An 18,638-nucleotide genomic window follows, 5' to 3' on the forward strand; every position below is an offset into this window, starting at 1 on the left:
CCAGTGTCTTCTATTTAATGAGTGCTGTGATTTCTGATACTCCTGTGTGTAATATTTTCCTAGATGCTGGTATACTCTAGGTATAATGGGGCCAATGAGAGAATAGAACAGAGGTTCACCCCTGCCACAAAGGGGAGAATAAGGTACTGAGAATGTGTCAAGTGGTTGTAGCGCTAGCTTGGATGGATCGGGTCCCCTCTCTATTCGCTTCCGCCTTCCGAAGCCGCCAATGAGTACACAGCAGTTCGGGTCTATGCGGAAAAACTACAAAGCCCAGAAGTCACTGCGCGGGGAGTAAGTACTCAAGCACCAATCAAAACTAGCGGGCGCCGTTCCTATAAGCGGAACTTCATTTCCCAGACGACCCCGGGGCTCTTCGATTTCTCCTCCCGCCCCCTGCCGGCGAGCCTCGCGCCAAGTCGGGGCGCGCGCGCGCTACCGCGCGCGGGGCACGTAGCACGCGAGTGACGCATAATATGTGGGCCGCTCTGGATCTGTGGTCGCGCTGTGTGTGAGTGAGGGAGAGTGAGTGCGGGACCTGAGGCGGTGTGTGTGAACTGTGGCCGCTGGCGGGGTCAGGGGGGAGCGGCGGAGCCGCCCGGGAAGGTGAGTGGGGAAAGGAGGGAGACGGCTCTCTGGGAAGGCGGAGAGAAGACAGGGCGCGTGGCCGGGCAGGAGGGAGAGTGGGCGCCGGACTGGGGGAGGGGCGGCACCTGCCTGGGCCGCCGGCGGGGAGGGGGCGGGCCGGGCCGCCAGGGAGGCTGGGTCCGGGGCCTGACAGGACTTTGCCTCCTCCAGATTCTTGGCTCGGGGGCGGGGCCTCCACGTTCTTCTCCCAGTCCGCAAAAGAAGCTTCCCGAGAGTAACTCTTCCGCCCGGATTGGGGGGTGGGGGTGCGCTTGCCCCTGCCTGGAGGAAGGGTGCCTCTCGTTCCCCTCGTCAACCTTTTTCCTTCCAAGTCTTCCCATTTTCCGTTCCGTACGGGCTGGGGGGCTCCATCTTCCCTGCCGTACGGCGGCCCCCTTCCCAAGCTGTGTCTCCGCCTCCAGCTCCAGTCACCTGGGCGGGCTCTCCCCTCCCTCGGCCTCGTGCCACCTCCTTTTGCACCCGTCCGGCTTTCTGACCGGGCGAGGAGGGCGGAGCTTTCCGGGCACTCCTCCCACCCCCATGGTGGAGGGGAGGGGTGGAGAGAGAGGTGTTTGGGTCTTGCCGCGTGGAAACAAACCTCGGAGTGCCTGCCTAGCTTCCCGGGAGCCTATTTCCGGGGGTTATGGTCGTTTTCAGCTGGGGTGATAGGCATTTCCTTAACTCTTCTCTTCCTAGACGGTTTCTCACTTCCTCTTACTGTAGGGTTAGCGCTTGGGTTTCGCATCTGTTGAAGAATAATTTTGGAGTGTGTAATGGTTCTTTTTAAACCCCAAACGTATGGAAACGTCCTTCCATACCGTCCCATTGTCCTGTTTTTTTTTTTTTAACTCTCCTTCTTCAGTGAAGCCTTTTAATTAGTGTACGCGTTTAATTAGCATCATATTCCTGTCCTATATGCTTTGTTAATGTACAGATTGAGAGGTTCATTGGCAATGTCGTCCTGTAATTTTCTTTTTCCAGTGTATTGGAGTTTAAAGTTTACATAAGCTTGTATATTGTAGACTCTTTAGGAATTGATTTGGTATTTTTTTGCTTGATGCTGGCGAGATTTTTGTATAAAGCAGTATTATTTTTGAGTTGTGATATATTTTGGATGGCAAGGAGGTAATGGATACAGAAGGTGGATAATATAAAGGAAGTCATTTTATGAACAAAATCTCTTTAATTGAGCACAGTGTTTTACTGTTCTTGTAAAGTTTTTTGATAGGGGAGGAATCTGAGAATGAACCACAAACATAGTTTGAAGTTAATGAAGTTGGGTCTATATCAGTTTCCTTATTATTATTTTTGTAATTGACATGGAGGCTAGTAGAATATTGTTATATGTGATCTTCTTATCTGTCCTACCAATTATTGGGTAAATTTTACTTGAAGCTCTAAACTTGGATTTCTCACCTCTCTCCTCCTCTTTTTTTTTTTTTTTTTTAATAAAGAAGAATGCTTTTAGATTTGTTTCAGGATTTTAACCTTGTGAGATCTGTCCTTAACATGTACTTGATTTTAGTCTTTCGTATAGTTTCTACTGAATAGACCATTATGAATCATGTATTCGGGGAGGACAGATTTTATGATTCAGAAAATTCTAAAAGTTTACAAAATAGCAGAAAAATGATAGAACTAGCATACTCTGAAAAATCCTTATCCTACCATTATCCCTCAGAAAGTCTGTTACTTGCACAAAAGTAATAGGTATTATCTGTTTCTTGTGTGTTCTTCCAGAGATATTCAAGGAGCAGGTGCATACACACGCACACACACATTTTGCTTTTTTCTTTCTTTTTTATAATTTTTTTTTCTTGTGATGAGAACTCTTAAGATCTGTTTTCTTAACAACTTTCTTTTTTTTAAAATATGTTTATTCATGAGACACACACAGAGAGAGAGAGAGATAGAGGCAGAGACACAGCAGAGGGAGAAGCAGGCTCCATGCAGGGAGCCTGACATGGGACTAGATCCCGGGTCTCCAGGATCACACCCTGGGCTGAAGGCAGTGCTAAACCGTTGAGCCACCTGGGCTGCCCACATTTTGCTTTTTTCATTTGGCGCATATATATATTTTAAAGATTTGTTTATTCAATGAGAGACACAGAGACAGACAGAGACACAGACAGAGGGAGAAGCAGGCTCCATGCAGGGAGCCCAACATGGGACTCAATCCTGGGACTCCAGGATCAGGCCCTGGGCTGAAGGTGGCGCTAAACGGCTGAGCCACCCAGGGATCCCCTCATTTGATGTGTATTTGAGATTTGGTGCACATTAGGAAAGGAAATGCTTTTTAATTTTTTCAACTTCTTAATTATGGAAATTTTCAAATAGTTGAACGAATAGTGAAATGAACACTTGTTTATCCATTCAGATTCAATAATTATTAATATTTTGTTATATTTTCTCTATAGATGTGTATTTTTCTTATTTTGTGAAATCATTTGGAAGTTAGTTGCAGACACATCACCCCTAAATATTGGCAGGCAACATTTAGGATAAGGATGTTCCGCATATTTTTTGCAGGGCTTTATATTATTTCATTACATGGACAGTATTACCATTTAATCCTCACGAAAACCATTTCCATTTTACAGATAAGGAAATTGAGATTTGGAGAAGTTAAATAACTTGACCAAGATCTCACAGGTTTATCTGCAGAGTTGGCATGTGAATGCTTGAAACCCTTTTCTACGAAGTTACCAGTTGATTGGTCTTTGGGACTTCTCTGAGCCCTTTTTATCATATGTAAAAAAAAAAAAAAAAAAGGGACGGTGGCTGTGAAAATTCACAATAACATAGAAATCATCCAAATGTCTGTCCAATATTAATATTCAGTAATTGGGGGATCTCAGGGTGGCTCAGCTGTTTAGCACCTGCCTTCAGCCCAGGGCCTGATCCTGGAGTCCTGGGATTGAGTCCTACATCGGGCTCCCTGCATGGAGCCTGCTTCTCCCTCTGCCTGTGTCTCTGCCTCTCTCTCTTTATCTCTGTGTCTCTCATGAATAAATAAATAAAATCTTAAAAAAATTCAATAATTCGTAACTATTGTGTTATTACGGATAGGCCATAAATTCTGTATACCACTTAGCTCACTTTAAAACATGGTGAATTGAGTAACACACCATCACTGTTGGATGCATAACAGGATGACTGCAGCTTTAACGTTTTATATTAATTGTCTTTCATAATTAAATGAATTATCATTGTTATTATTTAGCCTGAGCTTATATTTTTCTTGGGCAAGTGATCATTCCCAAAGTTATAATTATTCTTCATCATAATTAATTGCAAGTTTTGAAAATGATGCCAAAAGAAGATGTTTCTGGAGATCCCTGGTGGCTCAGCGATTTAGCGCCTGCCTTTGGCCCAGGGCGCAATCCTGGAATCCTGGGATTGAGTCCCGTGTCGGGCTCCCTGCGCGGAGCCTGCTTCTCCCTCCTGTGTCTCTCTGCCTCTCTCTCTCTCTATGTCTATCATAAGTAAATAAATCTTTAAAAAAAAAAGAAGATATTTCTAAATTAAACTCTAAAATTTTAGTATTTTGGGGCACCTGGATAGACACTCAGTGGTTGAGTGTCTGCCTTTGGCTCAGGTCGTGATCCTGGGGTCCTGGGATCAAGTCCTGGATCAAGCTTCCCAGGGGGGAGTCTGCTTCTCCCTCTGCCTGTGTCTCTGCCTGTCTCTGTGTGTCTCATGAATAAATAAATAATATCTTAAAAAATTTTTAGTATTTTAATGCCCTTGAGTTGACCTTTATTAAATGTAATATTTTCCTTAAACTTTGGCTTTATGTGCTCTACTGTGTTGATCACTTAAGTTATCAAAGAGACATTCCCTCCTGATCTTTTTTTTTCCACTTTATTTTTTAGTTATTTTTAGTTTTTTAAAGTGGGCTCCATGGGGCTTGAACTCATACAACCCTGAGATCAAGGCCTGAGCTGAGATCAAGAGTTGGACCCTTAGCTGACTGAGCTACCCAGGCACCCCGTTTTTTCCGCTTTTAAAAGAAATTGTGGTAAAATTCACATACCATAAATTGATCGTTAAGCATCCATAGGAGTTGTTTATATATCCTGGATACTAGATCCTTATCAGATACATGATTTATAAATATTTTCTATTTCATGGTTTGTCTTCTCATTTTCTTGATTATATCATTTGATGCACAAAAGTTTTAAGGGTTGGAACCAATTTTTCTGTTTGCTCTTTTGTTGCTTATGCTTTTGGTGTCACAAGTAAAAATCCCTTGCTAATTTCAAGGTCATGAAGTTTTATCCCTATGTTTACCTTTCAGACTAGTATAGTTCAAGCTTCTACATTTAGGTCTTTGTTTTATATGATATGAGTCAGGGATTCAACTTTATTCTTTTTTTTTAAATTTTTATTTATTTATGATAGTCACAGAGAGAGAGAGAGAGAGAGAGAGAGAGAGAGACACAGGCAGAGGGAGAAGCAGGCTCCATGCACCGGGAGCCCGACGTGGGGATCGCGCCCTGGGCCAAAGGCAGGCACCAAACTGCTGCGCCACCCGGGGATCCCTCAACTTTATTCTTTTGCATGTGGATATCCAGTTTTCACAGCACAATTTGTGTTTTTTTTTTTTCTTTAAGATTCTAATTTATTTATGAGAGACACACACAGAGAGAGGCAGAGGCCTAGGCAGTGAGAGAAGCAGGCTCCCTGTAGGGAACCTGATGTGGGACTCGATCTCAGGACCCTGGGATCAGGCTCTGAGCCGAAGGCAGATGCTCAACCACTGAGCTGCCCAGGCATCCCTTCACAGCACAGTTTGTTGAAATACCATTAGTCTTTCTACTAATGGTCTACTGGTCTTTCAATAAATTATTTTCCCTGTTGAATGGTCTGGCACACTTGTTGAAAAATAGCCATAAATGTGAGATTTTATTGCTGGGCTATTGCATTGGTGTTTGTATCTATCCTAATGCCATTACCATACTGTTTCGATCACTATAGCAGTATCTAAGCTTTGAAATCAGAGGTATGAATTTTCCAACTTTATTCTTTTTAAGATAGTTTTGGTTTTCAGTATTTCCATTTTTGCAAAAAAAAGGTCAGTAAAATTTTGATAGGGATTTCATTGACTGTTGACCACTTTAGAGAGTATTGTCATCTTAACAATATTAAGTCTTCTAATCCATGAACATAGGATGTCTTTCCATTTATTTATTTAGTTTTTCTCTAATTTATTCCAGCAGTGTCTTATAATTTTCAATGTATAAATCTTGTGCTTTCTGGGGTAAACTTATTCTTAATATTTTATTATTTTTGATGCTATTTTAAATGATATTGTCTTCTTTTTTGTAAGCTTAACTTTTTTTCCCCCGTGATCTCTACATTCAATGTGGGGCTTGAACTCACAGGCCTGAGATCAAGAGTTGCATGCTCTTCTGATTGAGCCAGCCAGGGGCTCCAATGAAATTGTTTTCTTTCTTTCTTTTATTTTTTTTTTTAAGATTTATTTATTTATTCATGAGAGACCCAGAGAGAGTGAGGCAGAGACATAGGCAGAGAGAGAGAGAGAAGTAGGCTCCATGCAGGGAGCCCAATGTGGGGTTCGGTCTCGGGACTTCAGGATCACGCCCTGGGCTGAAGGCAGACGCTCAACTGCTGAGCCACCCAGGTGTCCCTTGTTTGTTTTCTTGTTTTAAAGATTTATTTAGTTCTTCCTTTCCAACTTGGATACCTTTACTTTTTCTAGCTTACTCTGGCTAGAACTCCAGTACAATATTTAATATAAGTGTGAAAGCAGGCATCCTTGTCTTTTTTTGTAATTTTAGGGAGAAAGCTTTCAGTCTCATCATTGAGTATAATGGTAGCTGTGGGTTTTTTAAAATACCCTTTACCATAATGAGGAAGTTCTCTTCTGTTCCCAGTTTGAGTTTTTTTTTTCTTTCGCAAAAGGGTAATTGATTTTATCAGATGCTTTTTCTTTTTTTTTTTTTTTTAATTTTTATTTATTTATGATAGTCACAGAGAGAGAGAGGCAGAGACACAGGCAGAGGGAGAAGCAGGCTCCATGCACCGGAAGCCCGATGCGGGATTCGATCCGGGGTCTCCAGGATCGCGCCCTGGGCCAAAGGCAGGCGCCAAACCGCTGCGCCACCCAGGGATCCCCTGCTTTTTCTTTTTTAAAAGATTTTATTTATTTATTCATGAGAGACTTAGGAGAGAGAGAGGCAGAGATAGGCAGAGGGGGAAGCAGGCTCCCCACAGGGAGCCCAATGCGGGACTTGATCCTGGGACACCAAGATCATACCCTGAGCTGAAGGCAGACACTTAGCCATTGAGCCACCCAGGCGTCCCTCAGATGCTTTTTCTTTCTTTTTTTTTTTTAATTTATATATGACAGTCACACACACACAGAGAGAGAGGCAGAGACACAGGCAGAGGGAGAAGCAGGCTCCATGCACGGGGAGCCCGACGTGGGACTCGATCCCGGGTCTCCAGGATCGCGCCCTGGGCCAAAGGCAGGCGCCAAACCGCTGCGCCACCCAGGGATCCCTCAGATGCTTTTTCTATATCAATCAGATGAGCATGTGTTTTTTTCCTTCATCCTATTAATATATTACATTAATTGATTTCTGTGTGTCACACCCACCTTTGCATTTCTAGGATAAATCCCACTTGGTCATGATATGTGTTTCTATTAATGTGCTGCTGTATTCATCTTGCTAGTATTTTGTCAAGGATTTTTGCATTTCTATTGATAAAAGGTATTTGTAGTTTTCTTGTGATGGCTTTATTTGGCTTCAGCATGAGGGTAATACTGGCTTCATGGAATAGATTAGGAAGGGTCTTTCCTCTTTTGTGGAAGAGTTTGAGGATGATGTTGATTTTCTTTAAATTTTTTAAAAAATTTATTTATTTATTTATGATAGTCACAGAGAGAGAGAGAATGGCAGAGACACAGGCAGAGGGAGAAGCAGGCTCCATGCACCGGGAACCCGATGTGGGATTCGATCCCGGGTCTCCAGGATCGTGCCCTGGGCCAAAGGCAGGCGCCAAACTGCTGCGCCACCCAGGGATCCCTTCTTTAAATGTTTTATTAGAATTCACCTGTAAAGCCATTTCGCTCTCTTACTTTTAGGACGTGCCTTAAAAGCTTAATTTTGCTGTTAAGTGCTTTGCACAATTTCTAGATCTTTATCATAAAATCCCCCCTTTCCCCAATATTCCTCAAGATTGTCAAGGTCGTGGAAAACGAGGAACAACTCAGAAAGTATCATAGACCAGAGTACATAAAGGAGACATGACACCTCAATCCAATGTAGTATCCTGGATAAGATCATGGAATGGAAAAAGGATGTGAATGGAAAAACTGGAGAAATCTGAATCAAGTTGATTCAGATTTTTTTTTTTAAATCATTTATTTTTTTTAAGATTTTTAAATTTATTTATTCATGAGAGACAGAGAGAGAGAGAGAGAAGAGAGAGAGGCAGAGACATAGGCAGAGGGAGAAAAGCAGGCTCCATGCAGGGAGCCTGATGTGGGACTCAATCCCCCGTCTCCAGGATCACGCCCTGGGCTGAAGGCAGGCGCTAAACCGCTGAAGCACCCAGGCATCCCTCAAGTTAAGTTTAGGTAATAGTAATCTACCAATGTTGGGTTTCTTAATTTTGACATTATATAACTATAAAATTAAATGGCATCATTAAAAGAAACTGGGTGAGAGGTATATGTGAATTCTACTACCTTTGCAACTTTTTTGGTAAATCTAAAATTATTCCAAATAAAGTTATTTAAAAAAATGCATAGTCGATTGTGGTTGGGTTGGGTTTTCTCAAGTTAAAGCTTGGGTTTTCTCAAATTAAAGTCAGAGGTCCTATTAGTCACACTGCAGCATTTCCTTTTTGTGACTGGCTAGAAAGACTGAAAATGTGGATTCTTCTCTGTAGAAAATAATGTTTTAAATTAAAAAAAATTTTTTTTTGAAATATTTATTCTTCTTTGGTGACATGAATCACTGTTCATTATTAGAATTGCCTCTACTTTATTAAAACACAATGTTTACATTTTAGAGTTGGTGGTATCTTTCCCATGTATTTCCTTTGGCCTTATGGTGGGTATCTTTAGAAGAGTCCATTATAATCCTAGATCAGCCAGTAATCTTGTGCTAATATTAGACTGTTTTCATAGAATTGTTGCTTTTTCTGTGAAAATACAAATTTTGCATGGAAGGTCTGCCATTTTGATCCTAAGGCCACTTTGGCAAATAAGTCGATCTGTAAACCATATAAACAGTTGGGTCTTATCCCTTTTGGAGCCCTTTATAAATAACCCTCTCTTACTCATGTGAATTTCTCATGCAACTCCTTCAAAGCTTGTTTCAGCTCCCTGTCCTTCTATATCCCTGGGCTGACCACACTCAATCCAGCAACTTCTCTCTCTCTAGCCTCTCATGCTCCTTTCAGGAAATCAGCTGTGAGAGAAGTTAGGAAGCCTGATGGACAAATGGGCTTATAATTATTATACACCTTCCCAGTTTTCATGCTGATAATGATATCCGCTTTAGTTTTTGGCCTTCTGTTAAGAATTGACAGGGGGAGACGCCTGGGTGGCTTAGCAGTTGATCATCTGCCTTTGGCTCAGGGTGTGGTCCTGGGGTTCCGGGATCAAGCCCCACATTGGGACTCCCTGCATGGAGCCTGCTTCTCCCTCTGCCAATGTCTCTGCCTTCTCTCCATGTCTCTCATGAATAAAATAAAATCTTAAAAAAAAAAAAAAAGTATTGACAGGGATAGGGGTACCTGAGAGGCTCAGTCAGGATTGAGCCCCTGCATGGTAGGGGGGTCTGCTTCTCCCTTTCCCTTTTCTTCTGCCAGTCCCCCTGCTTGTGGTCTCTCTCAAGTAAATGTTCTCTCTCTCTCAAATAAATTCTTAAAAAAAAAATTAACAGGGACATGTTGTTTATCTTTCATAAACTTCACTTGGAAGACTTAGAAGAGCAAAATATTTTGGAGCAGTGGTTTTTGCTATTAAAAAAACTTAGCTTCGGGGATCCCTGGGTGGTGCAGCGGTTTGGCGCCTGCCTTTGGCCCAGGGCACGATTCTGGAGACCCGGGATCGAATCCCACATCGGGCTCCCGGTGCATGGAGCCTGCTTCTCCCTCTGCCTATGTCTCTGCCTCTCTCTCTTTCTCTCTCTGTGACTATCATAAATTAAAAAAAAAAAAAAAATTAAAAAAAAAAAACTTAGCTTCAAAAAAAAAAAAAAACTTAGCTTCAAAGTTTGGACCTAGAGGTCTAGATTAGGGTTTTGTGTGTCTGATATGTAGGTGTATGCATTTTTTTTTAAATATTTATTTATTTTTAGAGAGGAAGTTGGGGGAGGAACAGAGGGGAAAGGAGAGGGAGAGAGAATTCAAAGCTGACTCTGCATTGAGCCCTATTTGGGAGATGCTCCCATGACTGGGAGATTATGACCTGAGCCAAAACCAAGAGTCAGACACTTAACCACCTGAGCCACAGAAGTGCCCCAGGTGTATGCATTTTTGAGGAGAGAAAATGAGGACCCTAGCTTTCTGTCTGTTCTTAGAGGGGTTTCTAATCCTAAAAAGGGTAAGAATCATGATTTTGTTTCAGTTCCTTGTCTCATTTGACAGTTGAGCAAATTGAGGTTGGGAGGGGGTGAAAGGACTGGTTCTCAGTGCTGAGTTTCCCATTGTGCCACAAATAAAATTATCTGAAGAGTCTAGAAGTTAAGCTTTGTTGCTTGCTCACCCCTTTTCTCCGTCCTCACTTTTTTTTTAACTTTTTTTTTTTTAAGATTTTATTTATTTATTCATAGAGATGCGGAGAGAGAGAGAGGCAGAGACAACAGGCAGAGCGAGAAGCAGGCTCCATGCAGAGAGCCTGACGTGGGACTCGATCCAGGGTCTCCAGGATCACGCCCCGGGCTGCAGGCGGTGCTAAACCGCTGCGCCATTGGGGCTGCCCCCTCCTCACTTTTTTTTAGGAAGTATGTCAGGTTTATTTGCCTGTGTTCATGTGTTACTTATGTATATTTTTGATTCCTTAGGCCAAGCCATGACTACAGTAGCGGTGCATGTGGACTCCAAAGCTGAGCTCACTACCCTGCTGGAGCAGTGGGAAAAGGAACATGGCAGTGGGCAGGACATGGTACCTATCCTTACCAGGTATGAACAATTATTATTATTTTTTAGAAATTCATTTTAAAAAAGGGAAAAATTAGAGAATAGTATGGGAACATTTTCATCTTGACTATGAATTCTAAAACCGTTTTGTCTCTCAGAACTAGTCTTTATCTCACTACTTCTTGAAGCTCTTTAAATTTCTTACTTTTCCTCTCAGGCTGTTGGTCCTTATTCTCCTTTGTAGGTTCTTTTCTTGTGTTTCAACCTTAGGGTTTTGTTGGTGGTTCTTTTTTCTATTTACCCTATATATTCTACCTAGATAGTTTCATTCCTGCCCATGATTTAAAACATTATTCTTAGGTTAACTTTCAAGTCGCTATTTCTACTTTAAACATTTTTTAAAATTTCAGACTCTTTTCTCAGCTGCTTGGTGTACACATCTTTACCTGCCTGTTTGTAGACACTTGAAACATACCATGTCTACAATAGGGCTTATCATCTTCATCCTGCCTCCTTCCTCCTTCAGTTTGTACTTTTGTACTCCCCACCTTGGTGTACAGTGTCTTCTTGTACTAGCACAGTTCAGTCTCTACACCCTGTGAGGATTTCTACTTTCTCTTCTTCCCCAGTCCCCCATACCACTTCCTTCATTAGATACTGGTTATGTTTTGACTGGCCTCTTAGGCAGTGTGAATTTTCTCTCCATCTCCAGATTACCCTCTTCTAATACATCTTCCTCTTTGCTAAAGAGTCTTTTTCCTTATATACAAATCTAATTGTCATACCTTTGATCATAATTCTCTGGCTCTATTTTTCTTTCAGAATAAAATGTAAACTTTTTAGAGTGGCCAGTGAAGCCATTTATGGTTTGGCCTCTATCTCCTTTCTCTGCCTCCTAATGTTAGTTTCCTTCAGTAAGGGATAGTACCATATTTTCTAATGTCTGTGTGTGTTTACGCTTGCTATTCCTTGCCTGAAATGCCTTTCTTTGGTACATCTATCTGCCTGGCAAACTCTCACTCAAAAAGCAGTTTGAGAATCATGTAGAATTTGTAGAACCTTCTCTGACTTTGACATCCACAGGTGTAGGTTTGGGCACTCCTTTATTTTCTTTATTAATACTCCAGTTATGTGTGTGTGTGTGTGTGTATACACATACAAATGTATATATAAAATGTGGTATAATTATAATTCCCCCCTTTTTAACTCTTACCACATTGTACTAAAATTATTTTTTTGCATGTGTAACTTCACTAAATTGTAAGTTTTTTTTTTTAATTATAAATGCTTTATAGACAGGTACTGCACTTTTATTGGTGTCTCCTCAGGCAGTGACTTGTGCATGCCTGGTACATAGTAACTGTGTGGGACATTATTTTCCTGAATGATTGTGTGAAACAGGAGAGTGAAAAATAAAGGCTGGAGAGGAATGCCCATAGTTTTTCTAAGTAGGAGGTTCCTGGAACATGGAGATCTTTAACATTTAGCCTTTGATATAGCAGAGGAAAAAGCCTTTTGTTTGTGCAGTGATGTAGTCTATACGAATAAAGAGAACTATGGTCCTATGAAAGTTTAAGAGGAGATAAATGCTTTGTTGCTCTTGATGGGGGAATATGTAAAAAGTACAGTTTTTTAGGGACAGGATTATTGCTGACTGGTGGAAAGTGGATTTTAATTTGTAGAGGCATTGGAGATTAAGAACTACTAATCACAAGATATTTGAAATGCAGCCACATGAATTAAAGAATCTGATTATTGTGCAGTTAAAACGTGGATTATTGATGTAACTGTGAGAGGATAAAGACATAAATGGGGATGATAATGTCAATGGTAGAGTCACTTAATTGGAAAAATATTTATTGAGAACATATACTAAAGATACTCAGTGTTTTATTTTTAAGATTATTTCATATCCATGATCATATTTGACCCTCAACTTTGTCACTGTGCTATGATATTCAGTAGTGCAAAGCCAAAAATAGAGGGACTCTGTCTTCAAGGAAATAACCATCTGGGAAGTAACTAACAGATATGAAACAATGCAGAATAGTACAAATAAGTATATAATGAGGTGCTAAATTTGGGAAGTATGATTCCTGAATATTGCATGGGTTATGAGAATGAATGAGTCAGTTTCTTTTATTCACTCAACAAGTATTTGAGGACCTTTTGTGTGTGGGAATTGTCAGATACTTCCCTGAACCTAATTTCCTCTTTTGTCACTAGAAGTATCACTGAGAGCTACATTGTTAAACTACAACCATTCTTGGAGCTGCTTGGAAAAGACAACATAGGTAGACAGTGGAAAGCTAAGCTTGGAATTTTGGATTTTAACTCCTAACTCCACTGGGCTTTCCAGTATAGGATGTGGTAAAGTTTTTTTGGAATAGGGACTTGAAAGGTGGTAGAATATAGCTTGATGAAAAGCAGAGAATCAGACTTTTCTAGGAAAAGTGAAAAATGTGACTCCCTAATTGAGAGGAGAAGGAACCAGGACATGTTTTTGTGACAGTGAGGAAATGGGCCTCACCAGGGTGGAAGGTGAATATAAGGTAGAAATGGAAAATAAAGTTACATGGAGCAAGATGTTTAAAGGATCAGCAAGTGTGAGAGATAGTAGGATGAATTAAAAGTATAGTTTATTTTAGAAAGGGGCAATTCCCATTATCCAAATTGTGGATGTATTAGTTCTTTGAATATTTCCTGAAGTTCTTTCACATGTCTGTGGTCTCCCCCTTATCCCCCAGCTTAGCTGGCTGTAGGTTTTTCATTAGAAAAACAATGAATTTCAGGCTTGCCTATTTTATTGGCCACATCTTTCATGATTTTTGGTCAGTTTTCCTAAGAAAAATGTGTGGCTTCTTATAACTTTGACTTTTTTTTTTTTTTAAGATTTTATTTAATTATTCATGAGAGAGACAGAGAGAGAGAGGTACAGACACAGGCAGAAGTAGGCTCCATGCAGGGAGCCTGATGTGGGACCCGATCCCGGGTCTCCAGGATCACACCCCAGGCCGAAGGCAGTGCTAAACCACTGAGCCACCCGGGCTGCCCCTACCTTTGACTTTTTATTTATTATTTGTATTGTTGTTTTGTTTATTATAATCAAGCCTTTGACTTGATTCTGTGAAAAGGGACTAGCATCGGACCAAGCTATGTGAGTACTACCCAGGTTCTGTGATTTGTTTTTTTATATTACTGAGATATATACTGTATAGTACTCTGCTTGATGGATTCTCTACTTGTAAAACTATCACCTATATCAAGTTAAAGAACTTGAATACTGTGTCCACAGACTCCTTCCTGTCCTGTCCTAGTCAAATCTACCTTAAATTACTTTTCTGTTTTTGATTCTCAGTATTCATTACAATAACACTTAACTAGCTTTCACATGTCAGGTTTTGTTTTAAGTAGAGAACATATGTTACCTTAAACATCAAGGAAGGTATGGCCCAGCTGGCCCCAGAATCCATGTTTTTAACTTCCATTGTGCTATATTGTTAGTTTCAACGGAAGATACTGATAGATCTTATATTGTGTAATTCTAAACATATTTTTTGTGGTAGCCCTTTGTGGCAAAGTGAATTTTCACAGTTTGAAGGGGAGAGTAGAAAAGTAGAAATATTTTGAGCCTTAATGGGGAAAAATATGCTAGAGTAGGCACAAGTTTTTCCAGGGAGCTAACCTTTTAAGACTAAGAAATATGGTTTTGTGGACATAATACATATAGGAGAGTTTGAGTTAGGACAGAGCATGATATATGTTGGAGAGTGTGATAGCCTTGTATTTGACTGTCATGATAGGTTAAAATGTCATTCTTGCTTAGAGTATTCAAAATGTGATTTTTCTTGTTTCAAAAAGAAAGAATGCATGAATAAAAAAAAGATGATTGATACATGCAAAAAATAACATGGATCATTCAAAATATGCTGAACTCAAGAGGCCAGTTATGAAAAGGGTATATGTCATTTCATTTGTATGACATTCTAGAACAGGCAAAACTAATCTGTGGTGAGAGAAAGCAGATAATTGGTTGCTTGGGATAGGGGTGGGAGCTTAGAGGGGTGAGGAATGTTACAGACTGAAGTAATAGGACTTTGGCCGTGGAACAGTTATGAACTTGGACTCTTTGAAGAGCAAAGAAGGCCATATGACTGAAACTTATGAAGGGAGAGTGGATAGTAGAAGTCAGAGATGCAATAGAGGCTAGATTAGTGTAAGCCATGGTAGTACTTGGGTATAATTGGAGTTATTGTGGTAAATTGTTGGGAGATGGAGAATGAATTGTGTCAAGCACTAAAGCAAGAAGTTGGGGAAAAGGCTGTTACAAGTAGTTCAGGCAGTTGATGGTGTTCTGGGCAAGGACAGGAATGGTCAAGATTGAAAGAAATGATTGAAATCAGGAGATGGTAGGTAGGGCTAACAGGAATTGTGGGGGATGAGGAGAAAAGGAAGGTTTTAATGATGACTTAGGCTTCTGAGGAGATGGTAGTGCTATTTTTTGAGACAGGAAAGTGGAGATAAGGAGTTTGGGAGTGGAAATTGTTTTATGAGATGATTGCTTAGATCTCTGTTCATCAAGAAAATACTTTTTGCTAACTTTTTGCTTTTATTTTACACCTTCATTGTTGAATTGACTATTGTAGGTGGTGGTACATTTTTTTGTATACTTGTTTAGAGTTGACCCTGTCTTCCCTTTGTGCTAGGATGTCTGAATTGATTGAAAAAGAAACTGAAGAATATCGTAAGGGGGATCCAGACCCATTTGATGACCGACATCCTGGTGAGACCTGTGTTCTCTTAAGCCTGGCTCTAATTTTCTTAAAAAAGAAAATAGCTTAATAGGAAAATTTACATTGAAATAGCATCTTTCATGATAAGTTGTAAGATCATCTAATTGTTAAAATATCGCTCAAGGTGGAGGTAGTGAGGAAAAATAAATTCCTGGAAAATTGAAATATTTGTAATATTTATCGAATAGAAGATAACTAACTTCAGGGAACTAAATTATGTTTTATAGCTTACTTGACTCCATTGGAATGTTACTTAAAAAGAGAATAATGTTCTCTGTTCTTGACTTTTAGCCCCAAAGAGGTTATACTCTGTGCCTTCATCTTTCAAACAACAGTTTGAAACAGTTATGTACTTGGATTCTTTGAAGCAGAAAAAGAGATAATTATGCCTTAACTAATGAGGAAATGTAGTTGAAAATACATTCAGTGCCTTGTTTTTGGTTATAAAATTGATACTTGGAACCTTGAATAATAAACAGGTTTCTTGATGTCTGCTTTAGTATCTCAGCAGCTAAAGTATGGCATCTCATGTTAATTTGGTTTTATTTTGGGCTGATTAGAACCATGACAATCCAGTCTGCTTTGGCATGGAATTAGGTATGATATAGAGCTATATGAGACTGGAGACTTTACCATTTTATGTTTTCTCTAAGGTAGAGTACTAGTGGGTAAAGCTTAAATCATATGAGCCCATGCTGCATATCAACTTTCTCTGTGTAAAGTCAGAAGCAGTCTTTTGTTGGAAAAAGAGATTGTATGTGGAGAGATATGAGAATGAGTGAGACTAATTAAAAAAAAGGGCGTTGTATGCCTACCTGAATGGTATAGGTTAATTTCTATTTCCTAGATTTTTGTTCTCAAATATAAGTAAGTTAGGCATTTCAGATTGAGTATCCAGTTATTTATGTAATACTTGTTGCACTTGTCCTAGGCATCCCCACTTGTGACTTTAGAGGATTACTCACCTATATAATTCTTCAGTAAGGCAATCAAAGCATGAAGAAGTACGAATGTGAATGTGAATAAGAAATTAAGTTAACATTTGGGGTTATGAAAAGAGTTAAAAGAGAGATGATCATGTTTAGTGACCTTGGAAGGGATGAAATGGTAATGAGGAAGAAGGAAGCAATGGAATGATACCCTTTTTTTAGTAGTAAATTTAAAGACTTTTTTTTCCTCCCTACCTCTTACGTTAAGCAATAGTTGTCATTAGGCATAATTTCTATTAATAAAAATGAGGGTGTCATTTTCATCATTTGTAAAAAATAAACAGAAAGGTAATCTGAGGTCCTCATCTGGTTTTTATGATACCATTCTGTAACTTTTCTTTTTGTGATTTACTTTGGAATACTAACTATAGCTTGGTAGAAACTTTGAATCAGTAGCTCATGTCTTTTCTTCATCCTAAATTGTATCCTTTGACTAAATTTGCCACTCTAATGATCTTAAAGGAAAATTAAAATAAATGGTATCTGTTATAAAAACCAATAATTCCCTCAATCATTAAGTAATTCTTTTTACCTTTAGGCTGTGTATTGAGTAGATCCTAGGTTCCTGGCCTTTCTTTCCCCAGGAACTCAGAAAGTTAAGATGGCCAAAGTTACCATATCTTTAGAGTTGGTGATTGCTTAGTGGGATTCCCCTCCTGTACCCTGCCCCCACAACCTGGGGTATCATTACAGGTTTGACTATGCATCTCTGCTATTGTTGGCATTATAGTTTAAAGATTGGACTTGGAGTCTTATCTCCTCCAGGCCACCCATCACAATAAGTTGTGCTTCCTACCTTAATCTGGCTGGGATATCAGGGTTTTTCTTTCTCTTAAATCTCCTTTATGATTCTTTTTTAGACTTTGTACACTCTTAGTAATGCTGGTCTGGGTCTATTGCACAATTATTTAATTTAGCATTGCTGGGAGATATGCTGGCAGATGGAAAAGTTAGAGAGCAGTGTTTTGAGTTTTTATATTAGCACTTTTAATTTTAGAGTATGTTTCTTATGAAATCTAATTCATCAAGAGAATCTTTTCTTTGTTTCCATTTATTTTTGCAGCATTTTAATAGTACTTGTAACAACCTAGGTGCCTTTCCAGAGGTTTAATTTACTTGACTGGGATGACTTACTCATTCCTTTGTTTGTTCCTCCCCTCTTCTTTTGGTAGGTCGGGCTGATCCAGAGTGTATGCTGGGCCACTTGCTGAGAATACTCTTCAAGAATGATGATTTCATGAATGCAGTAGGTTTGCTTTTTACTTTTCTCGAGAGATTTTCATCAGCAGATGCTATACACTTTATTATTTGTGAATAGTTTGCTTTCTCCTAAAGTCTTGACAAAATTGGGAATAGAGTGTGTAGATTTTTTTGTTTGGTATTGGTTCAATGAGATAAGCATCATGGATTTCTTTCTTACCAAAGTCTTGGTTGTGGCCAAGGTGTTTTCTTTTGGCATATACCTTGTTCAGTTGAATATCGTCAAGGACTCACAAGGCGTCTGCTCATCCTTGGGCAAGATGATTTTGAGTTTGGGAATATAGACATTTTCTTGGGTTTCTGAATAGAAAACTAAAAGTAATATATGAGGCATGATTCTGCACTGAGACTGTGGTGTGTGCATGGGGCATGTGGAGGGAGAGAAAGATACTAAGTCGGCTATTGAGAAGTAAATATATCTATTTCTAGTGTTCACAGCTCCTGAGACATAGTTATGGTTCAGTAAGTTGTAGCTATTAGGTTTGTTTTGGGAGGCCGAATTGCATGATGTTTGAGAGCTTGGGTTTTGGGGTCCATGTTTTGGATTTAAATGCAGTTCTACTGTTCACTGACAGTTTGATCTTGGGGCAACTTAAGCTTCTAACAACCTTCATTTTCTCCAAGCTTTATTTTCCTTTTTTAAAAAAAGATTTATTTATTTACTCGAGACAGAGGTAGAGACACAGGCAGAGGGAGAAGCAGGCTCCATGCAGGAAGCCTGATGTGGGACTTGATCCCGAGACTCCAGGGTCACGCACTGAGCCAAAGGAAGATGTTCAACCACTGAGCCACCCGGGCGTCCCAAGCTTTATTTTCCTAATCTATAAAATAGGGACGATCTTACCTT

At 39.9% G+C, this 18,638-nt stretch overlaps 1 protein-coding gene across 1 annotated transcript in view; it reads left to right on the forward strand.

Annotated features, from left to right (window-relative positions):
* The first annotated feature begins 474 nt into the window (after positions 1-474).
* The window catches only part of DCAF1 (DDB1 and CUL4 associated factor 1), a 69,528-nt gene continuing 51,364 nt past the window's right edge, over positions 475-18,638 (forward strand). The window contains exons 1-4 of the mRNA XM_055342949.1: positions 475-606; positions 10,674-10,791; positions 15,456-15,532; positions 17,704-17,777. Of these exons, the coding sequence (XP_055198924.1) occupies positions 10,682-10,791; positions 15,456-15,532; positions 17,704-17,777 (261 nt within the window). The 5' untranslated portion in view covers positions 475-606; positions 10,674-10,681. The remainder of the gene's footprint in view (positions 607-10,673; positions 10,792-15,455; positions 15,533-17,703; positions 17,778-18,638) is intronic.

Source organism: Nyctereutes procyonoides, unplaced genomic scaffold, assembly GCF_905146905.1.
Source record: "Nyctereutes procyonoides isolate TBG_1078 unplaced genomic scaffold, NYPRO_anot_genome, whole genome shotgun sequence".
Classification (NCBI taxonomy): domain Eukaryota; kingdom Metazoa; phylum Chordata; class Mammalia; order Carnivora; family Canidae; genus Nyctereutes; species Nyctereutes procyonoides.